Source organism: Dunckerocampus dactyliophorus, chromosome 2 (assembly GCF_027744805.1).
Source record: "Dunckerocampus dactyliophorus isolate RoL2022-P2 chromosome 2, RoL_Ddac_1.1, whole genome shotgun sequence".
Lineage (NCBI taxonomy): Eukaryota > Metazoa > Chordata > Actinopteri > Syngnathiformes > Syngnathidae > Dunckerocampus > Dunckerocampus dactyliophorus.
In genome coordinates, this window is record NC_072820.1 from 35,943,539 (window position 1) to 35,962,382 (window position 18,844).

The window sequence follows — 18,844 nt, forward strand, 5'->3', positions numbered from 1 at the left end:
ATCTTTAAATATATGACCAACTGTAAGATTAGGGTTTACAATCCAGCTTTCAGTGCAACACAACAACAAAAACGGATGAGTAATTAAAAAAAACCTTTTATTTGGTCCAGTGGAACCTGAGATTGAAATATTAAAACAAACAAATTTGTACACATATACTCATTCCCCCTGACAAAAGAAAGGACCAATAAAATATATATACTGTATATCACATTCGTAAGCTTTTGTTTTTTTAATCAGCATTAGGCCGCACTTTGTTGGATTTAACTATTTCATGTTTTTGTTGTTTAAAAGTTTTGTATGACCTTTTTTTTTTTTTTTACAGCAGAGCTTAGCTTTGCACCTGTACAATTTCATCCGAGAGAAAAGGCCAGCTGTGTGTATTGTCTCTAGCCTGTAGCCTATTCTGGCCAGCAGTAGGGGGCGCCAGTGAAACAAAAAACCGCCACCACTGCTTCAAAAGGAGAGGACACCAGTGAGAGCCAAAGTGACCATGATGACAGAAAACAAACGTTCGGTGACATCAAATAAACATAAAAGGGATCACCTTCCTGCAAAACAATCAAAAATAAATTAAATTGCACAGCTGCTCAGTGCAGGTATTTAAAAGAGTGGTCACCGTATACATGGATGTCTCTTTGGAAAACGTATTTACACTTACAACTCCTCCTGAAGGTAAAATGAAACAAAAAAAACGGTGTAAAAGACAAAAACAAATCAAGCTTTCGATTTAAATGGAGCCAAAATCACTCCAGAGCTTTTCAGCTTTCAAGTAAGACAAAAATAAACCTCCGGTAGCCGCCATTGGACTGTACCGCATTCATCACAAGCAGCAAGGTTGCACGGGAGGAATTTAAACAAGAAAAAGTGTAAAATAGCTGTCAGGCATCTTGTTCCACATCCTTGTCTCGCTGTGACAAAATGCAAGGGCCTGGATTCTCACTCTTTCATAAAGAAAAGCTGTAAAAGTAAAGAGCTCCCCCTGTCCTAACAGCTGCTGTGGGACTCCCTTGGCAACACTCCAATGTGTTTCAAATGTGAGTATAATATTAAATATCCAGGTGACCTTCCAATCCAGCATTCATTCACTCCATTTAGAGAGACACGAGGGGGAGTTGGGCACCAGCTCTGGGAATTTATGTGTTGGGAAGTAAACTATGAAATGTTGACTAGCCTCCAGCGTTTAGACTGCACCAATTTAGGGGACGAGAGAAATAAAGGATGGACAAAAGTGCTGGGATAACCTCTTCATCAGTTTAGTAACCAACCAGGAATTGTGCTTGACTACCTAATTCTATATTTTATCAATACATTTTGGACAATTTTATGCTTCCAGCTTTGTGGTGACAGCTTGGGAAGGCCCTTTTTTGGTTGCAATGTGAAAGCAAGGTCAATTAAGGTGTTGTTTGCTTTGAAAGAACTTGGAACAAAAGGGAAATCTCAAAATATGAGCTAAATGTCCTGAAAAATTAGCTCCAAATTTCTCAAATGAAGGAATGTTAAAATTGGCTTGAAATGTAAAAAAATTGAGTAAAATTACACAAATGAAAAGAACTGTCAAAATTTGATACATATGACCCCAATGATGGAAAAAAGGCATTTTTCTTAAAACACTTACCTACGAACGTACTGTAAATTGCAAAATTTGGTCCAAATGTACCAATTGGGAAAAGGGCAATGTCAAAATTGCCTCCAAATGTCCAAAATGAAGGCGATTTAAGGGAAATGACTAAAATGAAGGAAAACGTTAAAAAATAAATCCTTGTCTCTTTGCATTTGTACGGGGATGAATAGAAAAAAATATTTTTCAAATTCTTCCCAGAGGTGGAAACTATCCAGATTTTGACATTTTCACTTCTCGGAGGTGTAATTTACCAATAATGTCCCCAATACCTTTGTCCATATAGTGCCTAAAAAAAGGGTAAAAAAAGAACTAGAGGGTGTTAACAGGATAAACCCAATATAGTACTACTACGGTGGCTATGGAGCGATTCCACATCAGGTTTTCCAAACTGAGAGTCGTGTCCAAAAATGAGTTGTGGGTGAGTGTTTATTCGGTCCTAAAATGCTGTAAGCGATTTTATAGGCTGTTTGAGTTGTGTTTGTTGTTGTGGTGTACAGGATAGGTCGATGAGATGGCGATACATTAAACATGTTAGTAGGTTTTTATAGGTTTTCTATTGTAGGAACAACCTTTAAATGACACGTTTTGGTCCTGAGATAAGAGAGAGCATGAACATGTAAGTAAGAATGATGGCTTCTTTTAAGACAGTGGTCGGCAACCCCTGGCCCTGAAGCCGCATGTGGCCTCCTTATTGTGGCTCCCATGCTGAGATCTGTTTTTTTTTTTAAACACCAAAACAGAGGAAATGTGCGTTTTCAAAAAGAGTTTGAAATACCCCACTCACCGCTAGTCCACGAATGCATCTACACTGTGTTCTGACTGCTGATTGCATAAGCAAGGGAAGTGAGGCACAAAAAAGACGCCTTGACAGTGTGCTAACCCCGCGGTAAGCTATCCATAACCACAAATACGTCCCTAAAAAGAAATATATTGGAAGAAATTAATTAATTAATTCTGAAATTCTTATTATTGTTAATTATTCAGGAAATGAAAGAAATGCTCCTCCCTGCAAAGACATTGAAGAACAGGACCAATAGAATGGCAACAAACATCCCCAGTAGGAAAATTGATGACATTCATTCAGTGCAAGCATACTGAATTGTCTGTGAGGAGTCGAGTGGTGCAAACGATACTGAGCAGACACACGGATATGTAGATATGTGAACTCTGATAGGCTTTCTTATGCTAAAGTTGGCAACGTTTTCTTTTCATGTTACACAAACACGGGAACGACTCAAAAAAGCCTACCTAGTTCAGTGTTCAAATCATTTGAAAGTAGGCCTACACATGCACTCTGCACTTCTGTTAGTTAATTACGCTGTTTTAACAGGTAAAATTTAAAAACGATCAACACTTTAAAAAGTTTCTAAGCTGTGTCGTGTTTTGCGGCTCCAGACCATTTTTCTTTACGGGAAGAGGAGGCAAAATGGCTCATTTGATGTTAAAGGTTGCCGACCCCTGTTCTAAGAACTTCACACATGCACAACAATAAAAAACATAAGGATGAAACATTTAAGACTGATACTGTACCTGCATTGTCAAATATTTAAAAAACATGTGAGTGGCTTGGCTCGATTGGTACCATACTGTTGGGTCGGGTTGCTCTCTACGGTATTCCAAGTGGGCGGAGGATTGAGGAGAAAGTCTTGGAAAATGGCTCAGTAGTTACAGCACTCCACCCTGACTTTTTGGGAATCCACATATACAGCGCTTGTACCGAAGCTGTCCACACATTTTGACACTTTAAAGGAAAAATGCACTTTTTTTTTTATTTTGCCCATCATCCACAATCCTTATGGGAGACATGAACACGTACTGTATGTCTCTCTTTTCTGTGTGAGCCAGCTCAATACTGCACGTATGGGACATACTTATTCCTCCTATAAAGTTGTCTGAAAAAGTCCCCAAAAAGCGCAAAGTAATGTGAGGTGCATATTAACCAAGCTACAGTGACATTGTTACTATTATTATTAACATTGTTACACCAATCAAACTACATTACTGCCGTATTGACACTTAGCCAGAAAACACGGCTAGCTACTAGCCGGCCAGTGACTAGTTTCACCACAGACTTGCCCGTAGCACGTCAGCGTCACACTCACAATGCCTCAGACCACTACCAAAAGAGATGTCGCCACTGCTGCTGTGTTTGTATTTCTGAGTTTGGAAAAGTTAACGCTAGGCGTTGGCGTACGTTTCTATGACGTTGCTATGTGAAATCAATGGGCCGAGCAAGGAAGGTAATGCTTAGAATGGCCGAAATATGCAAAATACTGTTAAGTATTACATGTTATCATGAATGTACCAGTTACTACATGGTCACAGCATGTACTGTATATAAAACCATGAAACGTTGTTGGAGGTGTTTTAACAGCGGTCCTTATAGGCAGCATCGGTGTATCCCATTACGTGCACTACTGAGCTGTCACTTTCTTCTGTTGTTATATCTTTAAAATGCACAGAAAAGAGAAAGACGTGTTCATTTCTCACATAAGGATTGTGGATGATGGGCAAAATTCCAAAAAAAGTGCAGTTTTCCTTTAAAAGCGGGGCTTGAAGCTGAGCGAGTCCCCCTTTCATCCCAACTTGGGTGAAAGCTTCAGTGTTGATGAATACATTCAGATGCGTGTCTTTCTCCAAATCCCACTTGCCCAGTCTTCCAGTGCTTTGACAGTCGGCCATATTGTTGGACGGTGGTCATAGCGGCCTGGGTCGGTGCAGCCCGTCAATGTCCGGGGTGAGCTGGGGGCTGTGGGTAGCTTTGGTGGGCGTCCAGTCGCCCAGAGACGCTTGCGCTGCCTTGCGATGAGCCAGCCGGTGCGTGATGGAGAAGCCTGCGTTTCCTTCCAGCTGGGAGAGCACCACCAGCACTTGCCTGCGGGGGGAGACAGATAGCCAAGAAATAAGGAGTGGCTGTGTAAGGAAATACAGTAGAATACAATAAAATAGAATGTCTAGAAACATGGTAGCAAAGCATGCAAGGTGAACATGCAGTCTAAATTCAGGTGGATTAATGAGGTGTCAACTCACACCACTGCCCTAAAATATCTACTTACAACCAAAACAGAATGGCATTTGGGTTTGTGTGTGTGTGTGTGTGTGTGTGTGCATGTGTATATACCGGTGTAAAGGTGGGACACTGTCGATGGTCTTGAGGCTGCCACGCGTCGACACCACATTGAAGCTGTCCGTGCAGTCACAGGAGACATGGAGGTAGTACTTGGGGTGGCGGTTTTCCACAACTACAATGAGTCCTGCCCATCCGTGCGTCAAATAGTAGCACGTCATGCCCTCGCGGCCCTAGGATGACACCCACTTCTTATTACGTATACTTATTAGGCACTTTTGCACAATCTATTATGAGCTTAAATCAAATTCTTTCTTTGTAAAAAAGCTCAGTTTTTGATTGACAGACAGGTGTACCTTGAAGAGTGTTGTCACTGAATCCAGCATTACGTACACATTTATCATCGATAATGACCACACTTTACCTCGTGTCTTTCGCCTTTGTTTTCCGTCAGTAGTATGATGGCGTCTGCCAGCGTGGTGGCGGTCGCCTCCACCTGCTCCACCATCACCTGCCTGGAGCTGTAAATAGCCAGGATGTAGCCTGGGAAGTCTTGACTGGGTCGCCGCTGGGCTCCACTGGTTGGACTGGAGACTAGGAAAGAAATGGAGACATGGTTACCGATACATGAGCTCGGAATAGAATCTTAAGAAGAAGGTACAACAACACATTACATAGAGATTACTATAGATGGTGGTACCATAAGTATAAGAAAAAGTCAACTGCTGCCAAATTATTAAGAATTATGATTATTTTAAATTATTATTAGGCTCAATTTAGACATTTCACAGAGGTCGGATTTTTTTCAGCATAACCTGAGACCAGCTGAAGCTCTAGGCAACATTCAAATTGGGGTTTTGTATTATCTTATTAAATGCTAAATAAATATTCAAATAAATATTACTATTGAATATAATTCAATTGTATTTCACAATACATAAACATGCAGCTTGGATAATTGTATATATAATAAGTATATAACAAATAAATCAAATATTTACAGGATAAACATTTAAATAAAAATTCCCATTGTATTTCATGGCCAAACAAAAGCAAAAGTTACTACATAAATGTCTGAATGATGTTGATGGCTAGTTCCAAATAATCCCGGAAAGAAATGAAAAATACATTTAAAAATTAAAATGCTGTAAGGTCAGGTTTCGCACGCTTTAATTGTGATATGTAATTACCTATTATTATTATTATTATTATTATTATTATTATTATTATACTATATTATTGAATTCTATATAATATAAAAATATAGTGGTTAGCATGTTGGCCACATAGTCAGGAGATCGGGAAGACCTGGGTTCGAATCTCCGTTGGGCATCTCTGTGTGGAGTTTGCATGTTCTCCCCGTGTGTGTGTGGGTTTTCTCCGGGTACTCCGGTTTCCTCCCACATTCCAAAAACGTGCATGTTAGGTTAAGTGGAGACTCTAAATTGTCCATAGGTATGAATGTGAGTGTGAATGCTTGTTTGTCTATATGTGCCCTGTGATTGGCTGGCGACCAGACCAGTGTGTATGTCACCTCTCGCCCAAAGTCAGCTGGGATAGGCAGTGCAGTGGGTTGTCTTGCCCCTAATACTACCCTCATAGGGTCTGTTTCAGATATTTTGAGCAGCAACATGCACATCAGTGGAGGTCATGTTGTATTACAGTACAGGAGCAGCAGATGGCGGTCCTGCTGCTAAGTTGTTGTCCTCCTCCGGCCCCCTTCATGTCTCCTGGTATCTCCTCCATGGTTTGCAACCATTCCTTTGTAGGGATTGTCATGCTAATTGAAATGGATTCACAATCAGTGTTGCTTCCTTAATGGACAACTTGATTTCCCAGAAGTGTGACTGACTTGGATTTAGACTGTAATGATTGCATTTTCCCTTTATTTGTTTGATATTAATATTAATATTAATGTTATTTACAATTATTTACAGTTAATTTAATTAACTGTTTTTATTGTTATATAATGTTAATATTAACATTACTATTAATGATTAATTATTATAATATTTATTAATATTAATATTATACCTGATTAATATTAATATTATTTTAACTCCAGCTTTTTCAAAACCCTGAACAGCATAAGTGGTGAAGAAAATGCATGCATAGATCATTTTAATGATGTTATCTAACAGCACTGTGGCAAATGAGGCAAGGAAAAAAACTCCCTCTCAGGAAGACAAACACCAGGAGGTAACAATGCACACTTACTCGGTGTGGGTGGACCTCCCGACCCACTGACGTTCATCTGCCAGTGGTTAAAGGCGCAGCACACCACGGCGTACTCCCCGGGCTCCAGCATCACATCGCAGCCAACAAACTTCTTCACCGCTCTTTTGCTGTGCGCCAACAGGCGGCCAAGGGTCAGCTTGTTGCTGCTCCCAAAAGAGGCCCGGAACACCATGATGCACAGATCCAGCAGGTGACTGTCGGCGGTGTCAGAGCGCCTAGGAGGTAATAAAGGAGGTGGGTTTGAAGCTGACAGGGTACGGTACTTGAGGATGCTGCTTAGTGTGTACCTGCTTCCCTCCTGGAAGAGAGCAAACTCCAGCGCCGTCCTCTCCAGCACGGTGAGGGCCGTGACAGTGACGGGACCGCTGGCCTTGCTCGGGAAGCTTCCCTGGAGCCGCACCTCCTGCCAGTCTGAATGGATCTTACAGATATCCACAGAGTCAAAGTACCTGTGGGAGGTGGAGACATTGTTCTTTAAGTCCACATCTAGGCGTCAGGAGTGACTGTGTTGTCTTTCATCACTCCTTGTTTTTCTTCTATTTTTTCAATCCAGGCAGGCATACGCTGCTTGGTTTAAGTGCAAAGCCAAGAGATTACGTGTCTGTGGGAAATCGGGCAAAAAGACAGATGGGGTCCTCAGGGCCAAACACATTTTTCAGGTGGAGTTGTTCAAAGAGGACAGCTGCCTCAGCCCTTGTGGACTTATTGCAACTGTTATTTTTGTAGACAGGAGGGACATGAATAGCAAACACACACACGCACGTACACACACACACACACACACACACACACACACACGCACGTACACACACGCAGTATATACATACACACACACACAGTATATACATACACTCTCAGAGTGATGCAGTGCACCTTTACACCACTACAATAACAAACATACTGTTAAATGTATACCTTGCTGAACTGAGCATTAATATCTTTTTAAAGCCAGATTTTTGCATCGTAAGCCCCTTTTACATGGACGGCATCTTTCCACCTATTTTCCATGTTGCTGTTCTGTATGGCACCGACACAGAATGGGAGGGACAAATACATTTGTGATTTTTAGAGCAGTATCAGTATATCAGTATCATACCCCCTGTAAAAGGAGTACATTTTCCCACAATTTTTCCCATGTCGGCGCTTTTGTGTGTGAACGACACTGGCACAGGATGAGGGGAAAAAAGTCAAACTTTCAGCCTTCAGACGTAGTATTAGAAGTACAGAGGTAGGACTCCATCTTTGCTGTCCTTGTCCCACTGCCTGTGTAACTGTTCTGTGTAAACGACACTGACATCAAATGAGGGGACAAAGTCTCTCCAGGAAATTTTTTTTGCCTTTGCAGGTATTATTGCAGCTGTAATAAAAGTGGGAAATCACCCTGTTTATACCGCCAGTAAAAGCTGGCATTTCCCTGTCATTTTTCCATGTCATTGTTCTGTATAAATGGCATTGACACAGACTGACAGGAGGGACATGTGTAGCCCCTTTCACACTGCCTGTAAAAGCCAGCATTTTCCCATCTTTTTTGTTACTGTTCTGTATAAATAGCATGGCACAAAAATGGGAGATATCAAGTACAATTTGCAATTTTTCCAAGACGTAGGACTGCATGTGGAGGCCCTTCCATACTATCTATAAATGTAAGAATTTCCCACGTGAATGTTTTGTATAGTCTAAAGTTAACCCAGCAATATTTCCGCCTTTTCAGGTAAGTTCAGCGCTGTAACAGAAGCAGAAAACCACCACTGTAGCTCCTTTCATATTCCCTGTTAAAGCCGGCATTTGTCCCATATCGCTGCTGTTCTGTACAAAAGGCCCAAACATAAAATGAGGGGGACGAAGTTGTTGTTTTTCAGAAAAGTTATCAGAGCCGTAACAGAGGCAGGAAGCTGCCCCTGTAGCCTTTCACACTGTTTGTAGCCAACTTTTCCTGCCATTTTCCATGTTACTGTTCTGTATAAACAGCACCGGATGAGGGAAACAAAGTCAACCTGGCAATTTTCTGAGCTGGAAAAGATGGTAGGGTGCTACATGTGCATCCCCTTTCACACTGCCTATAAAAGGCATTCCCAGGTGGTGCAACATTTGCAGCAATATCCTGCTTTGCTTCACTGGGTTCTGTATAAAAGGCAAAGACAAAAATATGCTGGATCTCTGATGTGATGTGGGATATCTGTGCAAAAGTGAAAGCTACTGTTAGCTAATGACATGATTTATTAGTTTGATTGAATGCAATTGTTAAAAATTGGAGTTGCTTGAAAAACATCAGCAGCCTAAATTTTCCATTATGGGAACTGATTTCTGTTTTTGCTAATGAAACTGCTCTTCAACAGACCGCACGAAGTGTCAATTAAAATGTGCGAGTGTGTGAGCTATTGAAAGATGACTCTAATTAAAGCAGAACAGGAGAGTAACAGTACAAATGCCACAATCACGCGCTTCTGGAATGAGTCCATTCCATGCTTGTCAACACAACATGCTATAAAAACAACAACAGTCCCACTGAGTGTGCTGCCAAAACCAGATGGTGAGTAAAATCCACCGAGGCAATGAGATTACTAAACACTTAGTCACATGACGCATGCCCATCATGGCGGAACTTAGATGACATTTTTATCACTTTTTTCTGCAAACAAAAGCTTTGACATTTGAAACTGCCTGTGCTGAGTAGATCCTCAGATGAACCCCATCCCAGCTGGAAATTCATGCATTTTACATTTGCGACAGCTGCTTGTCTGGAATGAAGACAAAGTGTATGTTTGCCAGCCACCGTTGCTCACATTTGATAAGCATCAAAGCATCAGCGCAGCCACTGCACCGCTGAGTGCTGTGATTGACTGCGGTGCAGAGAGAAAACACCACAGCATGAGGGCATCATGGCTTTTGCGCTGACAAAATATTCCTGTTATGTATGAACTGTTGGGCAGAGGTTGTAATGACTTCTGGGGGCCACTAGGGGGCACGGAGGCTTGTTAGAAGTGATTGAAGGCTAGTGTATTTTTCTTACTTGATGAAGTCTGAGTACTCCATCCAGAAGACCCCCTCGCTGCTCCCATGAGCCATTAGCTCATGTCGTAGGTGCTGTGGCCAGTCCGTCCATTCGTCTGACCAGCTGCCATTCCACGAGAATCGACCCCATGGGTTACGGAGACGCAGCAACCTGGAAGAAGGATGTTCAGCATGGTGGGGAGGGGGAGGAAACCACTTTAGAAACCTTAGCGTTTGATTAGTAAGCATATTTTCTCTCCTAAATGCATCTCACAAAAGTGAGGACACCCCTTGGACAACTTGGATAAGCTTTAGAGTAGTAAGCGTACAGCTTGTATAGATTTATTATTCACTGAAAATGAGTTAAGACACAGCCATTATTGTTGAACACATGACAGAACCAAGATGGTGGTAGTGCCTTTTGCACTGCTCGCCTTAGAGATGATTGATGATGTTTATCAATATATTTTCAGTCTTGCTACCAATAATATAATCAAGCGTCACACACTCGAGGGGCTCTGACTTTCCCAAACACCTGCAGCCAGGGTGACAAGCGCTCCAAAAAGCCGCTTTTCATGTCCTTCTTGCCATTTTGGACCAAGCGCTTCCACACCACTTGCTTTATGGCGGAAAATTAAAGTGTGCTGCTCTTAGAAAAGGACATCTCTGAGACTTTTTTCCCCAGTTACTTTCCACTTCCTCTGACAGGTAACGTTAGAAGACCCCCTCCATTGTATGTAATCACTGTGTGAGCCCCCCCACTGTCCCCTGCCGTCCTCTCACCCGATCAAAGAGATTACACCGCAGTCAGGGTGCACCTGCTTACTATTTATATCAAACCCAGCCTACTCTCCATTACTCTCCATATGAAAAGCACCTTCACAAAAGGATGTCTGATCCATTTGAAACCAAGAAATAAAACATACAAATGTAGATATAATGATACATAATTCACATCAAATAATCTTTGAATCTAGGTCAAAATGAGATTATGGAAAGACTTTATTGTTAAAAAAATACTTAAAAAGTGAGCAAAACCTACTATTGTATGATTCATGCTTGTATTAATTAGAGCTGCAGCTGAAGGGAACACAGGGATTCAAAAAAAGAGACTTACAAGCCTTGGGAGAATTTAAATATGCATTCTATAAGTGGAGAGGCACTTCAGCTAGAAGGAACCTTTTGTTCGTGAAGGTACTTCAAGAGCAGCCATCACACAACATAGCGAGGCTTTCTGTCATAGATGTTTGTTTATACACATGACGGGTGCACTCACTCTTCTATCGAGAGCCAAAACGAGATCTGTTAGACGTATGCCTTTACAAAGACAACAATGGTGGGTGGAGGCAGGGCCAGTAGCATACACACAATGCAGAAGAGTGTAACGTAGTACAAATTAAATTAGTACATTGTAATATACTGTCATATTTTCAAAAATGTTTTTCATTGTACTTTCTTTTAAAGGTAACGTTAAAATCGTGTCTCTTATCATTCTCGTAGCCCCAGTCTCGTCTATTCGTCTTGTCTTGTGAACTGAGTCTCTTGTGACACCCCTAGTACTGGCCTAAATATAAGCTATAATGGATCAACCATTTTCGTGGGGAATAAATTCCGTTACCACCAACGAATGGCAAAAATCCGCTAGTAATTGAGATGCTGATAAAAATGCCTATTTTTGACACAGAGCTCCCCTCTCCTACACCTCACAACCTTCCTGCTGGCTTGACAATGACGTTCTGTGACGATTTCAGATAAACATTTGGAATTAAAGTGAACATTTTCACACACACTGTCACCACCCCTTGACCACTTCCCTCTTCTGATTGACAATTCTAAACCCAGACGTGGGTTCATCTAATTTATAATTCTAATTTAATAATTATTTATCTCACAACAGGCACAATAACAACATTTTCATAATAATAGTTATCATCAACATCATAATAATAAACACGGGCATACTAAAAAGCAACTGAATCCCAGAAGTTACTTTCTGTCCACACGTTCAGAACACATTTATTGAAACACACACAAGCACGAGTCGCATTTGTGTCTTAAATGGCTTATTTCCTCTGATTATATCTAATATATTGGGTGATATTAGGGCTGGGCGATATATCGATATTACTAAAATATCGATATTTCTTTTAAGCACGATATAAAAAACAAAACATCATTTATATCAATACAGACTGAATCTGTGCTGTAACTACGGAAAAGCTACACCTCGCTACAAGTACCGTCTACAGCCAGCACCGGGCTTCGAAGTGGCAGCGCCTCACACCTGGGCAAGCAGCGGCTAACACTGGGCAGCGGAAGAGCTACAACTCGCCACAAGCACTGTGTGCCGCTAGCACCGGGCTTCGGAGCAAATACACCTCGCACCAGGAATGGCTGTGGCTAGCACCGGCTTCAGAGAAGCTACGACTCGCAGCGGCTAGCACTGTGCTCCGGAGAAGCTCCACCTCTTACCAAGCACCATCTGCGGCAAACACCGGGCAAAGGAGTGGCTACATTTAAGCCACATTTAACTGACCAACAACATTCGAGATGTCACCCTCGGTAAACCTAAGAAAACTACAAACCCAGTTCATGTAAATAATGGTGAATCATCTTTTCCTGTAGAAAATGGAGACAATGAGCTACTTCCCCTTAGTGCTGACATGTAGTGAAAGACATGATTAATCAGGCATTAAACCTCCAAAAAGTATTTGAGTTGCTGCTGACTTTTAAAAATTTCCTCTGAAACAGGGCACTTTATTTCATATTTTGTTCTTTTGCGCTTTTGGTATTAGCTGAGGATAAAGAAGATTGACGGTTATATTTTATTTTTTATACATTTATTTGAAAAAATAGAGTGGACTATTTTATTTTAGCCGTTTTTTTCTATTTTTAAATTTAAACTTTGCATGCATATTTGATTTTGACTTTGTCTAAACTCACTTTATGGAAAAAATATTGTGATATATATCATATCGATATTCACCATAAATATATCGGGATATGAGTTTTGGTCCATTATCGCCCAGCCCTAGGTAATATGAGTAAAGGTGACTATAGGGGTGTTATTTAAATTCTAGAGGGCTCTAATATTGGTAAAAATATATTTAGAAAGTCATTAACAGGTTTTCTATGCTCTAACTATGAAAATATTCAGTTTGTTAAGATTGAATCCTACTACGCAGAAATTCACTTGTCACGGCCACGTCTAGAACCAATTAAAACAATTAAACGAGGGATTACCTTATACCTAAAGTGGCAGTTTACGAGGCTACATTTAAGGTAGGGTGCCCCAAGTGAGGCCAGTGGTTTATTTTTTATTGGCCTGTGACACATCTTTAGAAATAAATGAAAGGACAAAAAACAGCCTGAAATGTTGATGCTATTAACTAATAATAATGTTAAATAAACGTTAAATAAAAAAATGCACATATAGTATATATATGCACACACACAAAATTTTTTTTTTTTAGCATTTACAAAATTGAAAAAATTAGAATAATTTAAGAAATGTATAAAAATGTTAATGTTTGGAGTTCATCCATACCTGTATCCTTGAACGTCTCGTACATCCAAGATGGAGTAGGCATGGCGAGGCCGCAAACCCAGGGACTCATAGACGGCATCATCCACCTTCATGTTGCCTCCTCCACACGAGGCACCCATCAGAAACCTATGCAGCAACAACAACAGTCAGCTTCCACTCCGTCTTGGCCAACACAATGTAAAGGTACTTATTATGTGTGTTGTGCACGGCGATGAATTGCAAACACTCCTCCACTTTGCTGATGAAGTGTTTGCCAACAGTATATGCTGCCATGACGTGCCTGGCTTTGATTTATTAAAGCATACTGCAGCTTGTCTGACAGATGGGCCGCCAGTTTGGCTGCATATGACGGAGCCACTTTGGGGCTCCACTAGTTTGTCTGCTGCTTTGGATGCACACATATCAAAGTGACGGTTACAGGACGTCTTTCATTACTGACATACTGTACTGTTCACAGATTGGGAAAAAAAAACCCTCTTCGCCATATGCATGTTTTATCTAAAAAAAACAACCAAACAAACAGGGAAGTGACGAGGGATGTAGAAGACCAAAATCTATCCCACCAAACATTGTTGGATAGAGTACAACGCGGAACATCATGACACAAATAAAGCGTGTAATTCCAGTACAACTTTGTGTGTGTATACATATAAAAATCACATTTCAACATGTTCCAATCAAAACTGTGGCAGAGGACCATTATTCCAATATATCCAAAAACTCCAAACTTCCCCCTTCTTGATATTTCCACACATTACGATAATTTGCATTACCCTGCTTCCTTGGAGCTTAGCATCTTGGCCCAGATCAGGTCCGTGTCGATGGGCTCCTCCCGTGGATTGGTGGAGCTGACCTGGAGCATCAGGGAGTCGCATGGAGCCCCCGTCAGTGTGGCCAAGCCCTCGATGGCACGCCCTGCCTGTAAGGCAAAGTAGGATCCGTGGAGCTTTGCCAGGGCTTTCTCAATGAGCGCCACCCACAGCTGCTTCCTCTGGGCCTGGAATGACCACAACCAAGAGTCACAGGTCAACTGTCATCTTTTGGATGGGTTTGGAGAAGAAGCGCAGTGCACTTGTAAAAGGATGCCACTTATTTACCTAAATTTACCTTATTTACCAGGGTTTTAATTAGAAGCAGTAGCATAACTGGAGACAGGCTGTTATTTCCGAAAGTTAAAAACTAAATAATTAGAAGTGCATGAGAAAGTGGTATGGAAAGTTTGTCTCTCTCTTTGACCACATGGTTATTTATTAACAAGTATATTTCACAACACAGCAGCAACAGAGCCAATGTAGTACTAGTGGTAAGGAGCACACTGCTCAGCCAGTATTAATAGAGAGCTGATGGGCAAGAGAGGCGTGCACGAGTTTCACACCAACAGCTGAGTAGCGCAAACAATAAATAGATAAATAAACTGCTGGATGTTGACCACCCATGATACTTCAAATGCAACAATTTTGAGGAGCTGATCAAGAATTACATCAAGATGTTGCCTACAGCCACAGATGTTAATGCCAATGTTTTTTGACCCGGCACTAATTAAGAGAACCTGCCGTTTATTTGCGTTTATACCTGGCGACTATAGAACACTCTGTGGCTAACTGAACAGTGGTGTTAATTGATGCATTTATGCTCAATACAATAATGTTGAAGAGATTTGCAGCTGCTCTACAAAAGTAAGGGCACTGTGGCTTTTATGATGCACAGCATGCAATGAAAACCATCAACAAGATTAATGTTATATAGAGTGAGATGACACATTAACAGTCACATTCATGTTTGGCTGCCTTTAGGGGTCACAATCTGGTACATGCAGGACTATAAAAAGCCCGTCAGAAGGTGAACCCTCCACCTGTATCTTTCCATCTTCAATAACCTCTGTGGTTTGGAAAGGACACAACACAATAACCTCACTCCCTTGCAACCTTTTTTGTAGCTTAATGAACGAGTGTGTCATTTGTGCCTTGTGTGCAGACTAACCTGGGAGAATAGGAGGAAGCCATAGTCGTCACAGGGCAGCATGTCATCCACCAGCACCGTCGTCCACGTCCCGTCTTTGCATAAGCGAACTTGGTAGGCTCCCTCCGTGCAGATGGTCCTGGTGATCATTACCCTTTCCACCAGCTCGGGACGCTCGGCCAGCACCGCCAGGGCACTGAGGAACCTGGCATTATTGAAAGGAAAGATTAAATGTCAATCCAGTTAACCATAACTAAGGGACAGCTAACACTGGCATTAAGGAGGTGTTGTTACTGTATGTAGTAGTTGCCATGGCGGTTTAATGGATATCACTGCATGGCAGCGGCCAGCAGAGGGCACATTAAATCCAGGCCCTACTTGTGTACCCTACTTGTGTACCCTACTTGTGTACTGCCTGAGAGGGCTCAGGTACAATGAAAAGAGCGTAAACAAGAAAGGGCAATTGGTGTAGGACGATTTTCAGCTATAAGATGTTTGTTACAATAACTCCACTAGCAACAAGTGCAAAGTGAGTGGAGTTCTGTTCCCAAGATAGGGAATAATTATTCAACTGTATTATAGTACATCATATTTTTCACATTTTCTGGTTGCTAAAAAAGCTATTTCAAAAATAAATAAAAAAATGAAAACATATAAATTGAAAAAAGATATGAATTAAAAAATGTTATCGAAAATAAAAACAAAAATATAAAAAGTGAATCATTACATTGATATTTCTATCTGTTCTAATCGTTAAGAAAGGAAAAGTCTTCCAAATGTCCATCTCTTAGCATTATGCTGTCATCTTATATTACAGCGGTTTTCATAACAAGAGTGACAGGCTCTCCTTTCTCTACTGTTCTGCCATTGGTTGGCTGCCGGGAGCTTGGTTGTTTGCTGGTTTATTAGGACAACTGTGTATGTTTCTGTGTGTGTGTGTGTGCCTGTGTGTGGAAGAATTTGGGTTACATCCTGTTGTGAGTGAAAGGATTTGGCTCGAGGGAGGGTTATTTTTGATAAGCTGTGTGCGCCGCTGATGAAACTTCTATTGGGACAACTTTGTGAGGGACTTTGTTGTGGTTGTGTGTGTGTGTGTGTGTCTGTGTGCACCCCAAAGGACACAGAACAAGGACAAAGAGATAAAGCATAGGTCCAGACTCCTGATTTCTGTGAATTATCTTTCTGTCAGGGACATCTTTGCACAATGCTCTTCTTTCATGTAATGTTTGTGTTTTTTCCCCCTTTTCTTGTAGGAAATGTCCTCTTTGATATCATTGTACCACCTCCCCTGTCTTAACCCACCAGCTCTATCTCCTCTATCTTCAAGGCTGAAGTGCTTTTTAAAATGCTTTGGACAGACAAACACACTCAACCTCAAGCCTCCTGTTCTTTTCTACACAATGAAATGTGCAGCATTTATACCATCCTCTAACTAGGAAGACAAAAGATGAGGCTCATTTGTCAAGCTTTTTTGCAACATATAGCTGTAACATCCATCCATCCATTTTCTATACCACTTCTCCTCATTAGGGTCACGGGGGTATTCTGGATCTATCCCAGCTGACTTCAGGCGACAGGCGGGGTACACCCTGGACTGGTCGCCAGCCAATGGTAGGGCACATATAGACAAACAACCATTCACACTCACATTCATACCTATGGACAATTTAGAGTCTCCAATTAACCTAACATGCACGTTATTGGAATGTGGGAGGAAACCGGAGTGCCCGGAGAAAACCCACACACGCACGGGGAGAACATGCAAATTCCACACAGAGATGGCCAACGGAGTTTCGAACCCAGGTCTTCCCGATCTCCTGACTGTGCCTGTGCGGCCAACAAATTTCCCGTGAAGCAAACCCTTAGTGATCAAATGTTGTGATATAATTAAATTGCGTCATTATTTTAATATCACGTTAAGATTTTCAGATTAAATCATGGGCGTTAACGTGTTTTGTTTTGACAGCCCTAGTCAAAAATACTCCAGAAATCTGACCTACATCTAGATGTCAATAGAAATCTGAGCAGCAGTATGAAAGACACTTTCCTTCTTTATTTTACTTTTTTCTTTCCTTACAATATTACCAATGCTTAACAATCAACATCCATCCATCCATCCATTTTCCTCCGCTTATCCGGGTCCGGGTCTCAGAGGCAGCAGTCTCAGTAGGGAAGCCCAGATTTCCCGGTCCCCAGCCACCTCTTCCAGTTCCAGTTCCGCCATGAGACATAATCCCTCCAGCGTGTCCTATGTCTGCCCCGGGGCCTTCTCCCAGCTGGGCATGCTCGGAACACCTCACCAGGGAGGTGTCCGGGAGGCATCCGAACTAGATGCCCGAGCCACCTCAACTGGCTCCTCTCGATGTGAAGGAGCAGCGGCTCTACTCTGAGCTTCTCCCGAATGACTAAGCTCCTCACCTCTCTTAGGGTGAGTCCAGCCACCCTACGGAGGAAACTCATTTCAGCCACTTGTATCCGCAATCTCGTTCTTTCGGTCACAACCCAAAGCTCATGACCATAGGTGAGGGTGGGAAGATAGATCGATCGGTAAATTGAGAGCTTTGCCTTTCGGCTCAGCTCTCTCTTCACCACGATGGTCCGGTACAGACTTATTATTTAAAATAATAATGCTTATATGATATGGATCAATAACTTGAAGTATTTACACAATGCAACATTTACTTCAGTAATGACATTAATACATTTGATAGACTATAGCCTAAATCATCATCATCACTGACTTGTTGTTAATTCAATCACCCAGAGAAACATTGCGTATACACTTTGTGAGTGTTGTCCACTGTCCAGTGTTGTCCACATTTACAACAACCAGTGTTACAAATCTACAACTTTTTTATCACACATATCTGTCTTTGTCTTTCTGAAATCTGAAACATGACAAATCAGGTCTTTTGGATCCTCTTTTGGTGCAATTAATGGTGTAACAGTGTGCCCAGTACATGTTCACAATGCAATGTTTCTGGATTCTGCTCATCATCATGGGGGCCACACCTGCGCAAGGCATACTACGGAAGTGGATGCCGAGTTGATAGTCCTATCTATTTAACTATCCATCTAGACTCCTTGGTCTCATCCACGTAACATTACTTTTCAATATGTTTTGACAAATAACAGACCATAGTCTGTCATGAAACAGCCATCATTAATTAATTCATTTCTGAAAAACTGCGATACAGTGAGGGAGCAATAATCAAAACGTGATGTTTTGGGAAGATTGTACGGTGATTCAATTCTCTTTAGATAGAATTATTACTAGTTAAAGGTTCTATACTGGGTTGGACGACATTAATTCAGTTAAAAATTACATGGTATGGGTAAAAACAGTACAAATAACTCAGATGTCAAACAGAGTTATGGGACAGATTTAAGAGGTTCCACCGTATTAGATTTGACTACA

At 41.4% G+C, this 18,844-nt stretch overlaps 1 protein-coding gene across 5 annotated transcripts in view; it reads right to left on the reverse strand.

Moving 5' to 3' along the window:
- Window positions 1–80: 80 nt before the first annotated feature.
- Window positions 81–18,844, reverse strand: part of capn15 (calpain 15) — a 54,370-nt gene continuing 35,606 nt past the window's right edge. For all 5 annotated transcript variants that reach the window (XM_054763601.1, XM_054763609.1, XM_054763591.1 and 2 more), the window contains 9 exons: window positions 15,448–15,631; window positions 14,241–14,464; window positions 13,468–13,593; window positions 9,940–10,092; window positions 7,217–7,378; window positions 6,909–7,144; window positions 5,116–5,285; window positions 4,746–4,924; window positions 81–4,499 (listed from right to left, as the gene is read on the reverse strand). In XM_054763601.1, the coding sequence (XP_054619576.1) occupies window positions 4,322–4,499; window positions 4,746–4,924; window positions 5,116–5,285; window positions 6,909–7,144; window positions 7,217–7,378; window positions 9,940–10,092; window positions 13,468–13,593; window positions 14,241–14,464; window positions 15,448–15,631 (1,612 nt within the window). In that variant the 3' untranslated portion in view covers window positions 81–4,321. The remainder of the gene's footprint in view (window positions 4,500–4,745; window positions 4,925–5,115; window positions 5,286–6,908; window positions 7,145–7,216; window positions 7,379–9,939; window positions 10,093–13,467; window positions 13,594–14,240; window positions 14,465–15,447; window positions 15,632–18,844) is intronic.